The sequence below is a fragment of the Rutidosis leptorrhynchoides genome, chromosome 11 (assembly GCF_046630445.1).
Source record: "Rutidosis leptorrhynchoides isolate AG116_Rl617_1_P2 chromosome 11, CSIRO_AGI_Rlap_v1, whole genome shotgun sequence".
Lineage (NCBI taxonomy): Eukaryota > Viridiplantae > Streptophyta > Magnoliopsida > Asterales > Asteraceae > Rutidosis > Rutidosis leptorrhynchoides.
This window is the reverse complement of record NC_092343.1, coordinates 390,218,909-390,243,041: the sequence shown is the minus strand read 5'-3', so window position 1 is coordinate 390,243,041 and position 24,133 is coordinate 390,218,909. Positions and strand designations below refer to the sequence as shown.

At 33.3% G+C, this 24,133-nt stretch overlaps 1 protein-coding gene across 1 annotated transcript in view; it reads left to right on the top strand.

Moving 5' to 3' along the window:
- LOC139876381 (uncharacterized) overlaps window positions 1–23,077 on the top strand; it is a 29,130-nt gene extending 6,053 nt beyond the window's left edge. The window contains exon 3 of the mRNA XM_071863693.1: window positions 22,011–23,077. Within this exon, the coding sequence (XP_071719794.1) occupies window positions 22,011–22,919 (909 nt within the window). The 3' untranslated portion in view covers window positions 22,920–23,077. The remainder of the gene's footprint in view (window positions 1–22,010) is intronic.
- Window positions 23,078–24,133: the final 1,056 nt, after the last annotated feature.

Below are 24,133 nucleotides of genomic sequence, written 5' to 3'. Positions count from 1 at the left end.
CGAAAATGCGTTCGAGAAACCGGAATCAGAACATAAGTCGAGTGACAATGTACGAGTCATCGGAACGAAAATTACAAGTCAACTATGCACATGAATTTAATATAATATATAATTAATTATTTAAATTATATATATATATATATATATATATATATATATATATATATATATATATATTATATATTATATTTAATTATGTCGACAAACAAGAAAACAAAAAATATGTGAGCTGGATCTGATAGCCATGCAATCGCATGAGAAATAGGCATAAAACCAATGCGATCGCATGGGCATCAGAATCAGGAATTATGGCTATAAATACCAGGTTTCTTGCGCATGTTTTTTTACACATATTACTCTGTAAGTATTTATTTATTTCTTTATTTATTATTATTATTATTATTATTATTATTATTATTATTATATTATTAAGATTATTATTATTATTAATCTTAATATTTTTAGTAATATTATACATAAAATATTACGACGAGGTCATGAGCGTGTCACTTTCAAAACAAGCTTCAAACGGGATAGAACTAAGGAAATTATGAGTTATAGCTATGGAGGTTATGGGTAATGTTCATGGGTATTGTTCGCAAGTCAAACCTAGTATTTATCATCTATGTTGCGTCTACGTACTTTTCTGCAATATTGAATCTCAATATTGATACGTGAGCATTCATATATTATCTTTTATATATTAATAGTGTATACATGTCTAGTGCTCGAGTATATATTTATACATGCTTGTATGCTAAATTTCGTCGTTAAACAGTTTATAATGAATCACGAATTAAATACATATATTACTGGTAAAAGGTATATGATATACATGTTTTCGAAAAGCTGGCGAAAATTCAATAACTTTTCATTTAGAAATCTCGTAATTTCGATGAACGAATCAAAAGATATGGTAAACTGAATTATAATTGATGTTAATTGGAATTGCTTTTGAATCTGCAATTAATATTTAAACAACCTGTTTATGAGATTGATAAAATACTACTAGCCAAGTAAATGAATCCTTATATAAGGCACGTCTCGTTTTGTTGAACAATTGTCAAAATTGACTTTTTGAAATGACTTTTGATAACTTTTGTATGTCGATCTCGAGCATTAGGATTGTGATACACTATAACCCAACCTAGTTTATTAGACATGTATTGACCAACATATGTTCTCTAGGTGGAGATCTACGGTTAATCTTGCATTCCGAGTTATGGTCACTTTTTGATGAATGACCTTATGTGCTGCTAAGGTGAGTTTCATTTGCTCCCTTTTTAATTGCTTTTGCAATCTATATTTTTGGGCTGAGAATACATGCACTTTATTTTAAACGCAATGGATACAAGTACATACTAAATTCTACACCGAGTTTGAACCGAAAATCCCTTAGCTTTGGTAACTAGTCACTGCCGGTTATAAGAACTGGTGGGCGCGAGTAGTAGTATATGGATCCATAGGGCTTGATATCCCCGTCTGAGCCAGAGCACTAGCCTTTTAACGGACGTATGCTATTTGAGAAGCGTACACGTTGGTTTGTGTGTATTATTTAGATGATTATACAAAGGGTATAAATTATATATACGTTAAGTTTAGTTACCAGGGTGCTCAATTTCGTAGAATATTTTGATAAACGTTTCGGATGAAACAACTGAAATCTTGTGATCCACCTTTATATACAGATTATATGAAACACTAAAACTATGAACTCACCAACCTTTATGTTGACACTTGTTAGCATATTTATTCTCAGGATCCCTAGAAGTCTTCCGCTGTTTGCTTATATGTTAGACAAGCTATGTGCATGGAGTCTTACATGGCATATTTATCAAGGAAACGTTGCATTCACCAAATCATCACCATGTATCTTATTTTGACTGCATTGTCAATGGAATTACTATTGTAAACTATTATTTACGGTGATTGTCTATATATAGAAATCATCAGATGTCGAAAACCTTTGATTTAAATATTCATTTATGGTGTGCCTTTTCAAAAGAATGCAATGTTTACAAAACGTATCACATAGAGGTCAAATACCTCGCAATGAAATCGATGAATGACGTGTTCTTCCATATGGATTTGGAGCGATCGTCACAGTTGGTATCAGAGCGTTGGTCCTAGTGAACCAGGTCTTGCGTAAGTGTGTCTAACTGATAGTTGTTAGGATGCATTAGTAAGTCTGGACTTCGACTGTGTCTGCATGTCAAAAGTTTTGCTTATTATTTCTTGTCAGAAATTGCCTGTCTATCATCTTAAGTCTAAACGCGTCTTATTGCATTGATTGCATATATAGTGTATAGACAAAATTCATATATTGGCATATCTATTACAGTAAACTTTGACTGCCATCTTCCGAAAATTTCTCCGTAATTTACGGGATTTTGGTATTATATATACATATGTAAATTATGTATTGAAGAGTACCAATAAAATTCTATAATCTATTTCATATCAAAAATTATCTCTCTAATTATACAAGATGGATCCCGTATCTAGTTCAAATTCCTTAAATTCCAACAGCTATTCCGATATGGATATTCACCTGAACTCTGAAGAAAGTGTAACCGGAATGGATCAACCAATCAGCCATCACCTATTCTGGATGAATTGGGGATGGGTTCGTAGCCTACTTAATCATTGGAGACAAGAAGAAGGTGATCCCTTCCATCCACCACATTCACCTCTTGGCGAAGAACCTGAAGCACTTACCGGCGAACCTATTCGTAATACTATTTTCTCTCTCATTTCCAGAGTATCTCATCATGATTATATACTATCTCATATTATAAATCTTATTTATCCGATCGTCCGAACCACCGATCATCCCGGTATAATAGAAGAAGTCAACGAGCTTCGTGCTCGGGTAGTGGCTTTAGAGAATATGGTGCAAGGGTTACGAACACCAGCAGCAGCACCCGCAGCATAACCGGTACCACCATCATCCACACCAACAGGATCATTACCACCACCAACAACCACATACGCATCACACGCCTCAACATCACAATTTGTACCTCGGATATCAAGATAATACGCATGATAATGCTAAAAACGAACATATATTTCATAGCATTATTCCTCAAGAAAGACAAGCTTTTAGTTGCAATTGTTCTATTTACAAGAGATATTCGTTTAAATAATAAAAGGTGAAGACAAAAGACAGATTCGACGAATTGAAGACGCAAACGACCAAAAAGCTCAAAAGAATAAAAGACAATCAAAAAGGTTCCAATTATTGATAAGAAACGTCTCGAAATTACAAAAGTACAAGATTCAAAACGCAAAATACAAGATATTAAATTGTACGCAAGGACGTTCGAAAATCCGGAACCGGGACCAGAGTCAACTCTTAACGCTCGACGCAACGGACTAAAAATTACAAGTTAACTATGTATATAAATATAATATAATATATAATTAATTATATTAATTATATATATATTATATATATATTATTAAAACCGTCGGCAGCAAGAAACTCCAAGGGTGTGAGCTGTAAATATATCTCCGCGACTCGCGGAGTTTTAAGGGCATTTTGCCGCGAGTCGCGGAGCCCCAAAAATCAAGTCTGGCTATAAAGCCAACCGAATTCTGATCAAATTAGACACATTTTTTTTTCTTCTCATTCATACGAGTAATATATATATATAATTTATATTTTAATTTTAATTTTAATTTTAATAATAAGGGTATGTTAGCGAATGTTGTAAGGGTGTAAGTCGAAATTCTGTCCGTGTAACGCTACGCTATTTTTAATCATTGTAAGTTATGTTCAACCTTTTTATATTAATGTCTCGTAGCTAAGTTATTATTATGCTTATTTAAAACGAAGTAATCATGATGTTGGGCTAATTACTAAAATTGGGTAATTGGGCTTTGTACCATAATTGGGGTTTGGACAAAAGAACGACACTTGTGGAAATTAGACTATGGGCTATTAATGGGCTTTATATTTGTTTAACTAAATGAAAGTTTGTTAATGTTAATATAAAGATTTACAATTGGGCGTCCCTATAAATTACCATATACACTCGATCGGACACGATGGGCGGGGTATTTATATGTACGAATAATCGTTCATTTAACCGGACACGGGAATGGATTAATAGTCACTAGAATAATTAAAACAGGGGTGAAATTACATTCAAGGGTAATTGGTGTAATTGTTAACAAAGTAGTAAAACCTTGGTTTACACGCAGTCGATAACCTGGTGTATTCATTAAACAAAGTATTAAAACCTTGTTACAATTCGAATCCCCAATTAGTTGGAATATTTATCTTCGGGTATAATAATAATTTGACAAGGACACTTGCAATTTATATTTATGACTGATGGACTGTTATGGACAAAAACCAGACGGACATATTAAATAATCCAGGACAAAGGACAATTAACCCATGGGCATAAAACTAAAATCAACACGTCAAACATCATGATTACGGAAGTTTAAATAAGCATAATTCTTTTATTTCATATTTAATTTCCTTTATTTTATATTTAATTGCACTTCTAATTATCGCACTTTTATTTATTTTATTTTATCGCACTTTTAATTATCGTACTTTTTAATTATCGCAAGTTTATTTTATCGCACTTTTATTATTCGCAATTTCATTATCGTTATTTACTTTACGCTTTAATTTAAGTCTTGTATTTATTTTATATTTTACATTAGGTTTTAACTGCGACTAAAGTCTTAAAATCGACAAACCGGTCATTAAACGGTAAAAACCCCCCTTTACAATAATAATATTACTTATATATATATTTGTATTTTTATAAAAGTAAACTAATATAGCGTTGAGCTTTGTTTAAAGATTTCCCTGTGGAACGAACCGGACTTACTAAAAACTACACTACTGTACGATTAGGTACACTGCCTATAAGTGTTGTAGCAAGGTTTAAGTATATCCATTCTATAAATAAATAAATATCTTGTGTAAAATTGTATCGTATTTAATAGTGTTTTCCTAGTAAAATAATAACTATTTTATATACACCTCGCTTCGCATCAAGTTATTTTTGGCGCCGCTGCCGGGGAAAAACTCTTAAACGCCGGAAGCGCAACGCTAATATAAAAAAAAAAAAAAAAAAAAAAAACGCGTAAAACTGTCAACTGAATTCCTGAACCCCGCGACTCGCGGGGTGTTCTTCTTTATTTGCCGCAACTCGCGGAGACCTTCTGACACACGGACAAAACCCTAATCAAGCATTGATTACGGGTTATTTTTAATTATTATTAATTATTAAACCTAATTATAATTTGTATTATTATTATTATTAGTTTTAATTTTAATTTTACTTTTTATTTAATTTAATGTATTTAGTATAAATAAGTTTAATAAAATTATAAAATTAATAGTTTTATTAAATAAATAATATAAAAATAATATTTTTATAAAAATTGTACTTTTTACAACTTTTTGTATATTTTTATATTTTATCCCTTTTTAATCGTTGTAGCGTAATATTTGTATTTTTTTTAGCTCATATTTAATTTTAAACTTAGTTTTAGCTATAGTTATTTTTACTCCTAGATTTTTAGGCTTTGCCGTAGAATTCCTTAAGTGCTTTTTCTTTAGACTAAGATTTAGGTGCTTTAGAATTTTGCGACGCCCTTTTTAAGTTTTAGTTTCTTTTTAAGTTATTTCCATTTGGGATTTAGTTTTTCCTGTAAGCTTTAATATTTTTAGACCTTTTACTATGTACCAATTATCATTCCAATTAGTAATTTCAATTTGCGATTATAATTTTAAGTTAGTTGTAGTAATAAGGTTAAATTAGTTAAGTATTTTTAAGTTTTTATAAGTTTCTTTTATTTTTCCGTCACCTTTTATTTTTCAACCATTTTTCTTTTTCGACCTTTTGCGACGAACTCTTTTGTCTTTCTTATTTCTCGCCATTCTAGTTTTTAGGACTTAGAATTTTATTCTACTTCTTATCTAAATTTCTTAAAATTACGAAAATTTATTTTGAGTAGTTAAATTGATAGACATCAAAATTTTCTGGTTCGTAGTAATAGTTGGATTTGTACGTGGACCGGGTTATTGGAGCCAAACAGTCCTCAATTATATTGAGACCAAACGAATCCTGCCCCTCTGCTGCATCTTTTGGCTATTCGAAACGTGGGCAAAATCAGAAAAGTCTATTGATTGGATAACTTATTATAATTTTTCTTTCTTTTTAAAAACTAATAGGATATTCTGTGAATGCACCGAGCAAGACGTTCATCACCTTTTGTACGTTCACCACCTGTAACTAGATCAAGACATTTAGCAAATATAACCGCCGTTGATTTTTCTTTAGAATCGTCATCCAGTCGACCAAGTACTTCAGTTCAAATTTCCGATAATCCATTTTTTGAACCCAACCTCACAATTGAGAATCCAGAGAATATTCAGGAACGGTTCGTAGATCCTGAACCATTAAACTTTCCTCCGGAACCACCAATCATTCAAACAGAGATTGTTGAGGAACGAACCATTAAATCTGAAGCATCTAGTGATACCGATTCAACAAATTCAATTATGGAGAATCTGGAACCTTTAAGTATGGAAGACCGAATGAGAGCTAAACGCACTGGCCAAGGTCACGCAATTACTCATCCAGACATTAATGCGCCAGATTATGAAATCAAAGGACAAATTCTACACATGGTGACTAATCAATGCCAATTTAGTGGTGCGCCGAAGGAAGATCCAAATGAACATCTACGTACCTTTAATAGGATCTGCACACTATTTAAAATACGAGAAGTGGAGGATGAACAGATATATCTCATGTTATTTCCCTGGACTTTAAAGGGAGAAGCCAAAGATTGGTTGGAATCGTTACCTGAAGGGGCGATTGATACATGGGACATTTTAATTGACAAATTTCTTAAACAATTCTTTCCTGCATCTAAAGCCGTAAGACTTCAAGCAGAAATTGTTACGTTCACACAAAAGCCAAATGAAACTCTATATGAGGCGTGGACAAGATATGGAAAGTTGTTAAGAGGATGTCCGCAACATGGTTTAGACACCTGCCAAATAGTACAAATATTCTACCAAGGATGCGACATCACTACAAGGAAAGATATAGATATAGCAGCTGGTGGTTCTATTATGAAGAAAACCGAAACTGATGCTTACAAAATTATTGATAACACTGCTTCCCACTCACATGAGTGGCACCAAGAAAAAGACATCATTAGATCATCTAAAGCAGCTAGAGCCGATTCTAGCCATGACTTAGATTCCATTTCCGCAAAGATAGATGCTTTCGAGAGACGAATGGAAAAGATGACTAAAGATATTCATGCTATACGAATTAGTTGTGAGCAGTGTGGAGGACCACATTTGACAAAAGATTGTCTCAGTATTGAATTAACAATGGAACAAAGAGAGAATATTTCATACATAAACCAAAGGCCTGGAAATAATTATCAGAATAATTATCAACCGCCAAGACCGATTTACAATCAAAACCAGAATTATAACCGAAATATTCCATACAACAACCAACAAGGTCCTAGCAATCAACAAGTATCCAATAATACTTACAATCAGCAAAGACAAAATTTTCAAAACAAACCACCACAACAAACCGATGATAAAAAGCCGAATTTAGAAGATATGATGACGAAGCTAGTTGAAACTCAAACGCAGTTTTTCACATCTCAAAAACAAACCAATGAACAAAATGCTCAAGCATTTAGAAATCAACAAGCTTCTATTCAAAATCTGGAACAAGAAGTAAGTAACCTAGCAAGGTTAATAGGTGAAAGAAAACCGGGAAGTTTACCTAGTGATACAAATGCTAACCCCCGGAATGAAACAGCTAAAGCTATTACCACAAGAAGTGGTACAACACTTAAACCACCGGAAATACCTGTAACTTCTGATGAAACCATTCCTACTCCACAAGAACCACAACCTGAGCAAGAAAAGGAAAAAGAACCGGTAGTTGAAAAGGTTAATGAAGATAACACAGTTAAGGATAAACCTTATGTTAAACCATACCAACCACCACTTCCTTACCCGAGTAAAATGAAGAAAGAAAAACTTGAAGCCGAGCAATCCAAATTCTTGGATATGTTTAAACAGATAAATGTAAATCTTCCTTTCATTGATGTGATTTCAGGAATGCCAAGGTATGCTAAATTCTTGAAAGATCTAATCACGAATAGAAAGAAAATGGAAGAACTCTCGGCTGTTACTATGAATGCTAATTGTTCAGCAGTGCTGTTGAATAAGATACCAGAAAAATTATCTGATCCAGGAAGTTTCACAATTCCATGTTTTCTGGGTAGTCTTAGTTCAATAGAAGCATTGGCAGACTTAGGTGCTAGTATAAATCTAATGCCGTATTCACTATACGCTAAACTAGACCTTGGAGAATTAAAACCAACCAGAATAAGCATACAACTAGCCGATAGATCAATAAAATATCCTAGAGGGATAATGGAGAACATGCTAGTTAAAGTTGGTACTTTAGTATTTCCAGTAGATTTTGTTGTTTTGGACATGGAAGAAGATTCTCAAGTTCCTCTCATATTAGGAAGACCATTCTTAAACACGGCTAAAGCAATGATAGACGTGTTCGGTAAGAAACTGACCCTAAGTATAGAGGATGAGAGTGTTACCTTTTCAGTTGATAGAGCAATGCAACAACCACAATCTGCAGATGATACATGTTATTATATTCAAACTATAGATGCACATGCAGAATTATTAGAAGAATTTCCAGAATTACAAGGAACAGGAGAATGTTCTTTAGGAGAAGGTAATGAACCAATTGATGAAGCTGAAATGTTAGCTACACTTATAGCTAATGGATATGAACCAACAACAGAAGAAATTCAAATGCTAAAAGAAGAAGACAGATATCGATATAAATCATCGATAGAAGAACCTCCGAAATTAGAATTAAAGCCACTTCCAAACCATTTGGAATACGCTTATTTACAAGGTGAATCTGAATTACCTGTAATAATATCGTCTTCTCTTACTGAAAATGAGAAATCACAACTCATTTCTGTGTTGAAAGCTCATAAACCAGCCATTGCATGGAAGATTCATGATATTAAAGGAATAAGTCCTTCGTATTGCACACATAAAATCCTTATGGAAGAAGGTCATAAAACGTATGTGCAACGTCAACGAAGACTAAATCCTAATATGCAAGATGTAGTTAAAAAGGAAATTATTAAACTGCTAGATGCAGGTTTGATATATCCAATTTCTGATAGTCCATGGGTAAGCCCAGTTCAATGCGTGCCTAAGAAGGGTGGCATGACTGTCATTACAAATGAGAAAAATGAGCTTATTCCTACTAGGACTGTAACAGGATGGCGTGTATGTATTGATTATAGAAAATTAAATGACGCCACCAGAAAAGATCACTTTCCCTTACCTTTCATAGATCAAATGTTGGAAAGATTAGCCGGAAATAGTTACTATTGTTTTCTAGATGGATTTTCCGGATATTTTCAAATTCCAATAGCACCCGAAGATCAAGAGAAAACCACATTCACGTGCCCTTATGGTACTTTTGCTTACAAACGCATGCCATTTGGACTTTGTAACGCCCCTGCAACCTTTCAAAGGTGTATGATGGCGATTTTTCACGACATGATAGAAGAATGCATGGAAGTATTCATGGATGACTTTTCAGTCTTCGGTGATACATTTAAATCATGTCTAGTTAATCTGGAACGAATGCTAATTAGATGCGAAAAATCAAATCTAGTACTTAATTGGGAGAAATGCCATTTCATGGTTAAAGAAGGCATCGTTCTTGGACATAAAATTTCAAAAGAAGGAATTGAAGTGGATAGAGCTAAAGTAGATGTAATTGCTAAACTTCCACATCCCACCAATGTTAGAGGAGTTAGGAGTTTTCTAGGGCATGCCGGTTTTTACCGACGTTTCATAAAAGATTTTTCTAAAATTGCCACTCCTATGAATAAACTCCTAGAAAAGGATGCGCCATTCATCTTTTCAGATGAATGTATCAAATCTTTTAATATTCTTAAAGAAAAACTCACTAATGCACCAATCATGATAACACCAAATTGGAATCTACCATTTGAACTAATGTGCGATGCAAGTGATTTTGCAATGGGAGCCGTTTTAGGACAAAGGATTGAAAAAAGATTTCAACCTATATATTATGCTAGTAAGACATTACAAGGAGCACAAACGAACTATACAACTACTGAAAAAGAACTCCTTGCTATTGTCTTTGCTTTTGACAAATTTCGATCATATCTAGTTCTAGCAAAAACGGTGGTCTATACCGACCATTCTGCTCTTAGATACCTATTTTCAAAACAAGATGCTAAACCAAGATTAATCCGTTGGATCTTACTCTTACAAGAGTTTGATATTGAAATCCGAGATAAAAAGGGAGCAGAAAATCTCGCCGCTGATCATCTTTCTCGTCTTGAAAATCCCGAATTAGAAGTTCTGAATGAATCGGCCATACAAGACAACTTTCCTGATGAATATCTATTGAAGATAGATTATAAAGAAATCCCATGGTTTGCAGACTATGCAAACTACTTAGTTTGTGGATTCCTTGAAAAAGGATTATCGTACCAAAGACGAAAGAAATTCTTCAGTGATATAAAACACTATTTCTGGGAAGATCCACATCTGTTTAAAAGTTGTCCCGATGGAATAATACGCCGATGTGTATTTGGAGATGAAGCTAGTAAAATTTTAAACCATTGTCACACAGGACCAACAGGAGGGCATTATGGGCCTCAACTAACAGCAAGAAAAGTTTATGAAGCTGGATTCTATTGGCCTACAATTTACAAAGACGCACACCTTCTTTGCAAATCCTGTGATGCATGTCAAAGGGCCGGAAAAATAAGTCAACGTGATGAAATGCCACAAAATGTCATCCAAGTATGTGAAGTATTTGACATTTGGGGTATTGACTTTATGGGTCCATTTCCAAAATCTCATAATAATCTATATATACTCGTAGCCATTGATTATGTATCTAAATGGGCGGAAGCACAAGCTCTCCCAACTAACGATGCACGAGTTGTAGTCAACTTTTTAAAACGTCTTTTTGCAAGGTTTGGAACACCGAAAGCTTTAATAAGTGATCGGGGTACTCATTTCTGTAATAATCAACTTGAGAAAGTTCTTAAAAGATATGGAGTAACTCATAAAATCTCCACCGCATATCATCCACAAACAAGTGGACAAGTTGAAAATACAAACCGAGCTTTAAAACGTATTCTAGAGAAAACCGTAGGATCAAATTCAAAGGAATGGTCCATTAAATTGGAGGATGCACTCTGGGCTTTTAGAACAGCCTACAAAACTCCAATTGGAACCACACCTTTTAGACTTGTTTATGGAAAAGCATGTCATCTTCCAGTAGAAATTGAACACAAAGCATTTTGGGCTTTGAAGACATGTAATCTTGATTTACATGAAGCCGGACGTCTACGATTAAGTCAACTAAACGAATTAGAAGAATTAAGACATGAAGCATACGAAAATTCGTTAATCTATAAAGAAAGAACGAAGAAATGGCATGATAAAAGAATCAGAAGTTCAAAAGAATTTAAAGAAGGAGACAGAGTTCTTCTTTTCAATTCACGATTCAAGCTATTTCCTGGAAAATTGAAATCAAGATGGTCTGGACCATTCATAGTCAAAAGAGTTTTCCCATACGGAACGATAGAATTAATAAATTCAAATGGGATTGAATTTAAAGTTAATGGTCACAGAGTTAAACATTACATACAGGGTCCGATGGAAGTCGACAACGAAGTTAATCACAATTTCGACACCACAGCTAACTAAGTGTGGGGAGAATCAAGTCTTTAAAGGATAATATGTATTTCTGTTAGAGTTAGATTGTCTGTTTTCGTGTAGTTTTCGAAAATGGAACACGTATGGTCTTTCCCTAGCAGACCCTAAAGAACTAGTCTTCTCCCCCCATTCTGAATTTTTATTTTTTTAGGTTTTTACGAAATGAAGACTGCCTGTGAATTAAACCATGGTCTAATGCTACACGCTTTGATCACTAAAAGAAATAATGACATACTACCGAGTGAATTAGTATCAACGCACCATAGGTACCAAGAAGTAGCAGCAACGACAAACGATGAAGTATGGATTCATAACTTCATCGGAAATACATTCTACGGCGATTATGTAATTTCTAAAGTTTAGAGATTATCTATTCTAGCCTTAACCCTAAATCAGATATAGTATAAACCCTTATTCGAATGGTGTAAGATACAAGCTAGACTTGTTTTACCAACAGCATCAACAGTACCCTTAGCCTCACCAGCACAGTCAGTGCTGTCAACATCGTCAGAATCAGCAACACCTCTAACATCACAAGCTCCGTCGGTTCAAGAAAGCACCGTGGACATCATTACGAGTCAACAATGAGTATATTGTATCAATGAGTTATGAAGTAATAACTCAATTCATCTAAAGAATTTATATGTATATCTTATATATATAAATTTTAAAACCATCATGAATCTTTTCGTACTAAGCTATTACGTGTGAATTTTAAGGGGTAGATACTACTCGGTTAATTCATATTACTAATATGCTATGATGTACATCCTTCGTTAACAACTTAACCATCGTTAACTACAAATATCTGTTTCAACTCAATGAATTCCATTTCATAATGAACTTAGTGTATTAATGTTTTAGAGATTATTCATTTAATTCAAAAATCAAATGAGCTTAATATAATATTAACTCATCAAATCTGTATTACATCTGAAGAAAATATACATACATATATTTTCATAAAGACGGTAATAAAAAAAATTCTTTTGTACAAAGTATTAATTGTGAAATCTTTAACGGGTAGGTAATACTCGGGAAATATATAAGTTCACAATTAATATGTTATATTGTACATTCTTCAACTTTGATTCAAAGATTATTAACTATGCTCACAGCGATATACAATCGTTTCCATACAAATTCAATTACATATTCTGATTTTGAAAAATCAGAATCCAACCCAAGATTTAATAGAAAACATCACTCTTAGATTCTTACATCTTTCAAATGCTATACTTTGACTTCAAAACTGTGCTAGAACATCACTTCTATTCATAAACTCAGCAAAAAAAAAGAAAAAAAAAATTGTATCGTTCAAAATTCTAGAACATCATATGTATCTTGACAATTACAATCTTCATGCAAATCCTTCAAACTTTTGAAAACACCTCGGATTGATAACCAACGATTCGGTTATGATAACTTTGAATGCTGATGAAGCAGCAAAAACTGTAAACGACCTTAACAGCCAAAAGTTTGATGATAAAAAATAGTGTGTTGGCAAAGCTCAAAAAAAGAGAAGGTTTGGAGCTGAAAAACGGATTGAGCAAAGTATGAAGGAGGCTGTGGATAAATCACAAAGACTAAATCTGCCTTCAAAGAATCCAAATTATTCAGTATCTGCTGAAGCCATTAACGAATACCTTGCTTCCGAATCTTAACCCTTGCGAACAATATTCTTCATCATCCTCTAATATTAGAAATTCTAAGATATCATCGTATCTTTCATTATAAATATCCTCCATATTTCTGGAGATAATTCCATAATCATTCTCATCGGAAATCAATTTTCTCCTTGCGATATCTGTGTAACATCATAAAAGAAACTATTTTAGTTTCTAAATTCTGAAACCTTCGAGTTTAAAATATGAATATTTTTGAAGTGGTATTGGGAACTGAAGCATGAGTTAGTATAATATAATGACACTTGATCAATGTGATTATATTACAGTAAGTCATGCTAAGTTTCAATTGGAACGTGATAAAAGTTCACAGATCATACCCTCATTATAAACCATGTTACATAACTCTTTCATTTTATTTAACCTCTAAACTATCAAGAAAATATTTTTTTAATGATTCGGTCTTTTTCGAGGTATTCTGGTAATTTGACAAGTCAGATTGTGCTATTACCATTTTTTTTAGAACATTAATTATGTTCATTCCGAAATTCATACCTACGAATTCTGGACCATTATTCGCTTGATTTAAATTCGGGAAGATAAAACAAAAGCATGAAGCTTCAAAATATCAATGGGAGTATATATAAATCACAGTAAATTGGAAAGAGTATTAACTATGGATGTCAATGATTATGGAAAGACAGAAGCAGAGACATCGAAATATAAGGGAAGATATAAAACCCAACAACCACCCAGAAATTACAAACCGTGTATATCAATGCGTATAGCAATATAAAGACACAGGAGAATGAAAAACACTATAACCCCAAGGTAATGGTAGAAGAAAATAACTTCCTCCGGTGGTAGATAAAAAAAAGAAGAATGACAGATATGAAAGTTAGGAGTATATCAAGAATCAGAACTGGATGAAGCATTTTTACAATCTTTTGAAAATAGGAAATGAGGAAGAAGATGTAAGAGTGATGAAAATAATGAAACGGAAGAGGTCAATTTATAGCGAAATATCAAACATAGCAATCGAGGCAAATTACACATTTAATCAAAAGAAATCTTAATTTCCTTAAATTCCGAAGAGTCAAATCTTATTTAGATTATGAAGATTTTCTATTCCTTAAATTACGGAAATCAATCGTTAATACGTCAAGAGTTAAGACGAATCTCTATTCTCCATTTCACTATTTTACGATAACTTCTCTCATACGCTTCGAATAATCGGATTGTTTTATCCATATTATTCAACGGTGATAAAACTCTATTTATCAACACATATACGGCATGAAAACATTTTTATTGTTAGTCATGACGACCTCACTCAAATTTCGGGACAAAATTTCTTTAACGGGTAGGTACTGTGATGACCCGGAAATTTCTGACCAAATTTAAACTTAATATTTGTATGAGTAACATTTTCGACACGATAAACAAAGTCTGTAAAATTGAATCTCAAATTTTTTAAACTATTTTCATATATTCAAATACCTTTCGATTGTTCTCGACGATTCGCGAACAATTATATGTATATAGATACATATATATACTATAACTTGAAAACGTAACAATGTATTAATTTTTTTGATACCGTACATTAAACTTATTGGTTTAAATATTTATTTGAATATATATGATAAGTTGGAATATTAATTGTATGAATAACTTACGACGTATATTTAAAACGTGTTTATGAATGTTGAAAATATATATTAACTTGGTCATAAAACGATTTGTTATTATATATACATATTAACAAATAGCGAGACAATGATTTATAGAAGTAAATGACCAAAACACTCGAAAGTTTAAGATACACTTTGAATGATATAGTTTATTGATAATTTAAGACTATAATTTGACAAAAGTACGAGTCACAAAACGTAAATTGCGAGTTTTCTAAGCGTACGAAAATGCGTTCGAGAAACCGGAACCGGAACATAAGTCGAGTGACAATGTATGAGTCATCGGAACGAAAATTACAAGTCAACTATGCACATGAATTTAATATAATATATAATTAATTATTTAAATTATATATATTATATTTAATTATGTCGACAAACAAGAAAACAAAAAATATGTGAGCTGGATCTGACAGCCATGCGATCGCATGAGAAATAGGCATAAAATCCATGCGATCGCATGAGCATCAGAATCAGGAATTATGGCTATAAATACCAGGTTTCTTGCGCATGTTTTTTTACACATATTACTCTGTAAGTATTTATTTATTTCTTTATTTATTATTATTATTATTATTATTATTATTAATATTATTATTATTATTATTATATTATTAAGATTATTATTATTATTAATCTTAATATTTTTAGTAATATTATACATAAAATATTACGACGAGGTCATGAGCGTGTCACTTTCAAAACAAGCTTCAAACGGGATAGAACTAAGGAAATTATGGGTTATAGCTATGGAGGTTATGGGTAATGTTCATGGGTATTGTTCGCAAGTCAAACCTAGTATTTATCATCTATGTTGCGTCTACATACTTTCGTGCAATATTGAATCTCAATATTGATACGTGAGCATTCGTATCTTATCTTTTATATATTAATAGTGTATACATGTCTAGTGCTCGAGTATATATTTATACATCCTTGTATGCTAAATTTCATCGTTAAACAGTTTATAATGAATCACGAATTAAATACATATATTACTGGTAAAAGGTATATGATATACATGTTTTCGGAAAGCTGGCAAAAAATCAATAACTTTTCATTTAGAAATCGCGTAATTTCGATGAACGAATCAAAAGATATGGTCAACTGAATTATAATTAACGTTAATTTGAATTGCTTTTGAATCTGCAATTAATATTTAAACAACCTGTTTATGAGATTGATAAAATACTACTAGCCAAGTAAATGAATCCTTATATAAGGCACGTCTCGTTTTGTTGAACAATTGTCAAAATTGACTTTTTGAAATGACTTTTGATAACTTTTGTATGTCGATCTCGAGCATTAGGATTGTGATACACTATAACCCAACCTAGTTTATTAGACATGTATTGACCAACATATGTTCTCTAGGTTGAGATCTACGGTTAATCTTGCATTCCGAGTTACGGTCACTTTTTGATGAATGACCTTATGTGCTGCTAAGGTGAGTTTCATTTGCTCCCTTTTTAATTGCTTTTGCAATCTATATTTTTGGGCTGAGAATACATGCACTTTATTTTAAACGCAATGGATACAAGTACATACTAAATTCTACACCGAGTTTGAACCGAAAATCCCTTAGCTTTGGTAACTAGTAACTGCCGGTTATAAGAACTGGTGGGCGCGAGTAGTAGTATATGGATCCATAGGGCTTGATATCCCCGTCTGAGCCAGAGCACTAGCCTTTTAACGGACGTATGCTATTTGAGAAGCGTACACGTTGGTTTGCGTGTATTATTAAGACGATTATACAAAGGGTATAAATTATATATACGTTAAGTTTAGTTACCAGGGTGCTCAATTTCGTAGAATATTTTGATAAACGTTTCGGATGAAACAACTGAAATCTTGTGATCCACCTTTATATACAGATTATGTGAAACACTAAAACTATGAACTCACCAACCTTTGTGTTGACACTTGTTAGCATGTTTATTCTCAGGTTTCCTAGAAGTCTTCCGCTGTTTGCTTATATGTTAGACAAGCTATGTGCATGGAGTCTTACATGGCATATTTATCAAGAAAACGTTGCATTCACCAAATCATCACCATGTATCTTATTTTGACTGCATTGTCAACGGAATTACTATTGTAAACTATTATTTACGGTGATTGTCTATATGTAGAAATCATCAGATGTCGAAAACCTTTGATTTAAATATTCATTTATGGTGTGCCTTTTCAAAAGAATGCAATGTTTACAAAACGTATCATATAGAGGTCAAATACCTCGCAATGAAATCGATGAATGACGTGTTCTTCCATATGGATTTGGAGCGATCGTCAAAAGTTTCCAACCTCTGATGGTACAACCAACATCAATGCGATTTGGGGATGTCTCGGCGGCGGCCGGGGGTGGGGGGGTGGGTGGGTGTTACCAACCTTTAATGGTACTGCCAACATCGTCGCGAATTGGGTTTCCTACCATCGTGTGTGTGGGTGGCATATGATCACGAAGGTGGTTAAGTCCCCTCTAGGTTATGTTGATATCGCCTTCGAAATTTTTTTTTTATCATCACACCAACTGTCAGTCATCATCGTTACCCTCACCGTCGGATTTGTCATAATCGTTAACTTCTTTTATGTTTGAGATTTCAACTGAGTTCATTGGTGCAAAATTCACAACCCTTTTTCAGTTTGAGTCGCTTCACCAAATCGATTCACAACATCATTACAGATCTACCAAATTGATTCACCAAATCGCTTTATAAACTCATTCATTGGTTCAAAATTCACAACCCTTTTTCAGTTTGAGTCACTTCACCAAATCGATTCACAACATCATTACAGATCTGGCAGTCAACGATTTGGACAATCTTACCCCAAGTTCACACTTTGTGAATCATAGTCCTTTTCTGTGATAAATTGAAGTATAAAGTCATTTTCAAACATCAACAAAATCAATATTACCTTTATTGTCAATTTGTGTAACTTATGTTTTACGGTATTGTATCAATACATTGTCATAAAGTACAGTTAGTAGTATACGCAGAAAAATGGCATAACATTGCCAACTTTGAAAAGAGAGATCTATGATCCCGTTATTACCATAGAAGAAAGATAAGAAATATAGAATGTCCATGAGCTCTATGACCTTTCACTCTCGAAATGTGATTTGATGCAAGGAAGAACATCCTGAACATCTATATCTAGGGCTTTTAAGACCTGAAATCCTTCTTTTTATTTTCAGGAACTTATTCTTAGTGGGGGTAGAAAGTGTTGATCTTGATATGGAAACACGTTATATATTATGTGATCGATTTTAGCCTAACAACATGCTCTACATATAAGCTCATGAGTTTCATTTACTCTAAAATTCTTGCTAGTGCTTTCTTACAACTGATTTTCTTAGATACCAAGTCATCCACATCCGGGCTTCAACCATAGCTCTGATACCATTTATAGAATCGCTTTTAGCCCAACAACATGCCCTACACATAAGTCATGGGTTTTCTAGTACTCTAAAACCAACAAGTGATTGATGGAGGTTTCCTTAGGCTTGTAAGCATATATTAGTCCATTCAACTTTTGATGTGGGACTATTGTTTGCACCTATTAACTGATTATATCCAACAATATACACATTTTGTTTTCAATTAACAAAATTTTCGAATGTACTAGTAAAATTTTCAACGCAACTCACATATTTATTATTTTGAATTAATTTAGGAATATAAATAATTGTCTCATCCAAAAACTTACCTCATGGTTAGAAGGTGCATTTCAATACCGCTAGACTGATGACTTTTTAGTACTAGTAAAATTTGATTATTACACACAATTAATTTTAATCTTTAAAGTAGTATGGAACTGGCTGGATTGTACAATCTATATCCATGCTAATGACTAAGATCCTCTACTTCTGTTTTTCTTTCATGTTTCAGTCATTCACAGCCACCTCCTTAGTGGTTGCTAGATTGTTTTTTTATTATGTTCAGTTAGTCGCTTATTTGATTGCCCAATTTTGCTGCCAAAAAGTGGCTGCCAGAATTTGGTGATGCAAGTTTGTGCTGGTTGTTTTTCTCTTCTTTTTTCAAAATGGTGGTTTCTCTTTCTTTTTGGTTGGATATGGTGTCTTCATTATTTGCGTGAGGCTGTTTTGAGAATCTTGTTAACATTTAATAAGATTTTCATGCTCATGACTGATTCGTACCTTTTCTTTTTTGTTTCCATCTTGGGTTTCACTTCCTCCCTTCAGTTACCTCAGTCAGCATGAATGCTCGTTTGTCATTTTTTGGTCTGAGGTCCTCCAGATTAACTGTTGTGTCTTTTCCGTTGGGTTGTTGTTGTCTTGTACATTTTGCTTGATCGGTTTATTGGGTTTTGGTTTCGCTCATTTCATCTTGGCGAGAGATTCTAGTAGATTTGTGGACTAAGAAAGGAGTGTGTTCTGCAGCCACGGTGTTTGTGAGGGGTTTCGTGTTGCGAGGCTCGGAACTATTTAGGATGAGCTTTTCGATCTATTGTTGCTTGGTGTTTGTTGCTGGTTTGTCGGATGTATAGTTTGTATTGTTTTCAAATTGACGGTGTATTGTTCGTTACATTGGTTAGTAGTCAACTGTTGCTTTGTAGTTAGTATTTGGTATTTGTATCGACCAGCAAACCGTTGTGGGTTAAATTAGATTTCACGATCTGTTAAGTGTAACTCATCCAAATCATCAGATCTTTTTATTTATGTACGGATTATATAATAGATATATGTATTTTTGCCAAAAAAATAAAATAAAAAATTGACACGCAAATTACTCACATTTTATGTAAAAACAATATGGTACCCGAATATATATATATATATATATATATATATATATATATATATATATATATATATATATATATATATATATATATATATCACATAGTTCCCATCACAACCCTTCATGAAATGCACTTTGATTCTCCCAAGTTGGAAATCCAGACATCCACAGTCTAGAATTTAGAGCTATCAACAATGAGTTTTATAGTTATCCCGTTAAATAGTTAGCACCCTACATCATTGTCGAGTATTAGGACGTTTACATTTCTCGTTAACTATTACTATTATCAAAACGGTACTAAGCCTTAAATTCTGAATACATTATATTCCAAAACCGTGAAGGTAAAACCTAACATTTTGAATACATTTATATTCCAATACCAAGAAGATAATAACATAATTTGAATAAAAAATATTCCAAAACTCAAATAAGTTGCTAGAACCTATGTTTTGGATATATTTATTCCAAACCAATGTTTGATTTCTCTTTCTCAAACAACATCATGTTATCTATAATCAAAGATCATTTATAACAACAATTTTGATAACACAATTATCTTTACAATAAGCAAAGAATCATTTTGTATAGAAACACACTCCACACATCCATAATAAAGGCCAAGAGATTATCTCAAAGAACGTTAAAAGCATATTTTAACCATTCTAACAAAACACGCATGTTTTGTTTCTCGGTACATTGCACATGAAAACGTTTTCTCAAACGTTATGTCAAAAGGAATTGAGACTAGTCGCATGTGTAGACGACAATACGCTTCACACAAGACTCTCCCTGACAAGGTCACGTCCTCATAGTCGTGTTCATTATGGTCTTAAAACGCTAGCATTGTTTTACGAGAGCCATAAAGTATTGTGCCCCAATAATATATCGAAGTGATCCCAATTCTCTCTCACATAGTTGATTCACCAAAAATGGCTACAGGTTTAGCATTTATAGTTACTTCAGTCGAATCATTAAAAGCCTTAGGTTTAGCCTCGTACTTGTCAATTTTAGGAATGGACTAGGAAGTTTACTTATAATTTAGTAGATTCCCTTCGAAAGACGTAGAGGATTTATCAACTCCCCCATAGTGACCTCATCAGTTCATACAATTAGGTTGTCCTATTGAATTCGGATCTTGAGATCTCCTGTCAACTAAGTTATGTTTTGATTCATAAAAACTTTATTCAAGGGTTTTATTCTCATTCCACAACATAATCTCGTCTCAACCCCACTCTTGTCGTATCCGAAATTTTTATCATTTACCATTAAAAAGTTAACTACGATAACTTACAAAGAAATTTGTTGTTCTAGTGTAATTATATTGACTATGTCAAAATTAATTACCATACTTGACTCAAATGATATTGCAATTTTAGCATTAACTAAATTCATATCTTTGGCCTTTTACGAGGTGTTCTTTTTAATCATCGTGGATAACTTTGGCTAAAATGATATCGAAATTTTATTTTTTTTTTATCATCATCTACATTCTTATCTCTTATTTTTAGCCTTACTATGAATAATCATGAATCTTTGTCCTCGATATCAAAATTCAAGACACCCACACATTTTCATATTTTTGTCGTCTACACGTCGTCTGTATCCCAAGGGTACAACGGCCAAGCTATAGTACTGCTGAACTTGAACTAGATGCCTGAAAAAGTTGTCTTAGTCGTGTTTGTAAGCTAGACTACATATTTGTTGACACGAACAAACTCTTACAATCTTAAGTTACAAAACCAAAGTTAAATCTTTTTGCGTATTTGTATGGAGCAAAGTTTAAGTTATTTTTTTCTGTAAGTGATCGATAGAATCACCAATCAGTAACCTTATATATAGAATGAATCAGGAAATGTGAAAGAACTCATCTTTAATGACAATTAACATGTTACTTAATACTCATAAGTTATGAAATGTCACATTATGTTGCAACAAATACTACTTTAACTTGCAGCTTTATAACTCTCATGAGCATTATTGTCATTCAATTCTTTATATTATCCAAACATTTTACCTATCTCTCGGAACAAGACATCATAAGTTAAATAAGAGGATCCTAATCTTTAATGTTTTTGTCTTATGGTTCGCTTAAAAACAGATGGTGACATATCTACTTAGACGCGGTGTGGACGTAAATGCTATCAATCAGAAAGGGTATACAGCTTTAGATGTAGTTGAATCTGATGGAAGTAACTCAACGGCTCTCCAAATTGTGCCAGCTCTCTTAGATGAAGGTGCAAAACGATGCCATCAACTGCCCCCAACTTCAAGAGATATTCAAGAAGTTGTTCATCGCAATTTAATCACATATTCTCCATACACAAGAAAGATGGACTCCCCAAATAAACATAACCACTACCGACAAAAAACTCATCGTCGATCAAAGCAAATTGAGCTTCAAAATGAGGGTTTACGCAATGCTAGAAATACCATTACGGTTGTTGCAGTGTTGATAGCAACCGTTACGTTTTCTTCTGGAATTAACCCGCCCGGTGGATTCAATCAAGAGAGTGGAAAGGCTATAATGGGGAGAAAACCTAGTTTTAAGGTGTTTATGTTATGCAACATTATGGCATTGTTTTTGTCTCTAGGAATTGTTAACATTCTAGTTAGTGTAATTCCTTTTAAGCGAAAATCGATGATGAAATTATTAGTAGCGACACATAAAATTATGTGGGTATCTACTATGTTCATGGCATTGGCTTATGTGGCCGCAACGTGGACCATTTTACCAAATGTTCCGGGCTCAAATTGGTTGATGATTGAATTGATGGTTGTTGGTGTTGGAAGCACGCTCGTTGTGCTTCTAGGGTTAGGCATTTTGTTGGGGAAACAATGGTCTCGAAAGCAAGAATGGCGGCGAAGAAAGGAGAAAAGGATGAAGGATGTCACGCCTAATAGTAGTGTTAATAGTCGTGTTGGAGATATGCAATTTGGTAACAAAAGTCGTGACTCATCTAGTAACTCCGATATTGATAGCTCTGACCATGGTTACCATGTTTACTAGTAAGCGTTTTCGTTCGTGTTTACGTATGTATTAGATTGTCAGTACGCGTTGTGTATAATCAAAGGTAACATTCTTGTAGTTAGATCTTCAATGTTACCTATTACTCGTACAACATATATTTGTGGTTTGTACTTTGTAGCTAGTATTTTGTTATTTATTGGGGTTGCAAGTTATTTCCATATTTTTAGAAGTTGCATTTTCTCTACGAAAGCAACATGTGACTAATAATTTGACTGGTCAAGTGACCCATTGAAAGTCCGGTAAAAAGTCCATTAGATAGACATTAACCCATTTATTCAAGGGACTTCATTCAATATAACTAACTAGAAATGAATCCGTTGCGCGCTTTGCTGCGCTATTTTTTTAGTTTTGGTTATTGTGATAACGTGAACGATTATCATTAGAATGAGCTTTAACCCGGTTATGAAACTAAAATGTAGCAAAACAGTGACCAACTGACCACATACACAGCCACAATCACCCAGATCACGATAAAACTTTGTGACACCTACAATGGATAAATAAACAATATATAAAACACAAAAAGAAACATCACTCATTACACCAAAAACGACAATGCATTCAGAGGCGGAGACAAGGGGATGCATGTGTCCTCCAACTCTTCAAATAAGCGAATTATAGTGTGTTAAAAAATTACATATTAGTTGTCAATATCCCCAAAAATAAACACAAGCATCCTTTAAATATCTCATAGTTACGATGTATATATGAAAATTTTATGATGATATTTAATTTTCGTGAAATGCATCCCCTATGCGTGAATCCTGGCTTCGCCTCTGAATGCAATATACATGCTGCCTAATCTATAACTGTTTTATAAAACAAAAATGTAAAAAAAGAAGATACCATCAACATCAAGAACTTTGAGCATCTGATGATCAATGTACCAAATTTTGTCCGGCGAAAGCCTAAAAACACCAAAGAAGAAATTTCAGTGCATAGCGGAACCCCATATGAATTGAAGCATCTAAATCCTATATAATAAAGGAACCCCATATGAAAATTAATTGGGTGTAGTATTAGATCTGGTCTTGCAAAATTTCCGACCTAATCCATGGAAAAGTACAAAAAGTTACAGCCGAATTATATATTTTTTGTTGAGAATCGAGGAATGACTATCAACAATTAAGCAAGAAGACATCAATAAGAAAACACGTAGCCAACTGTATCTAAACCTATAAACTGTTATATCT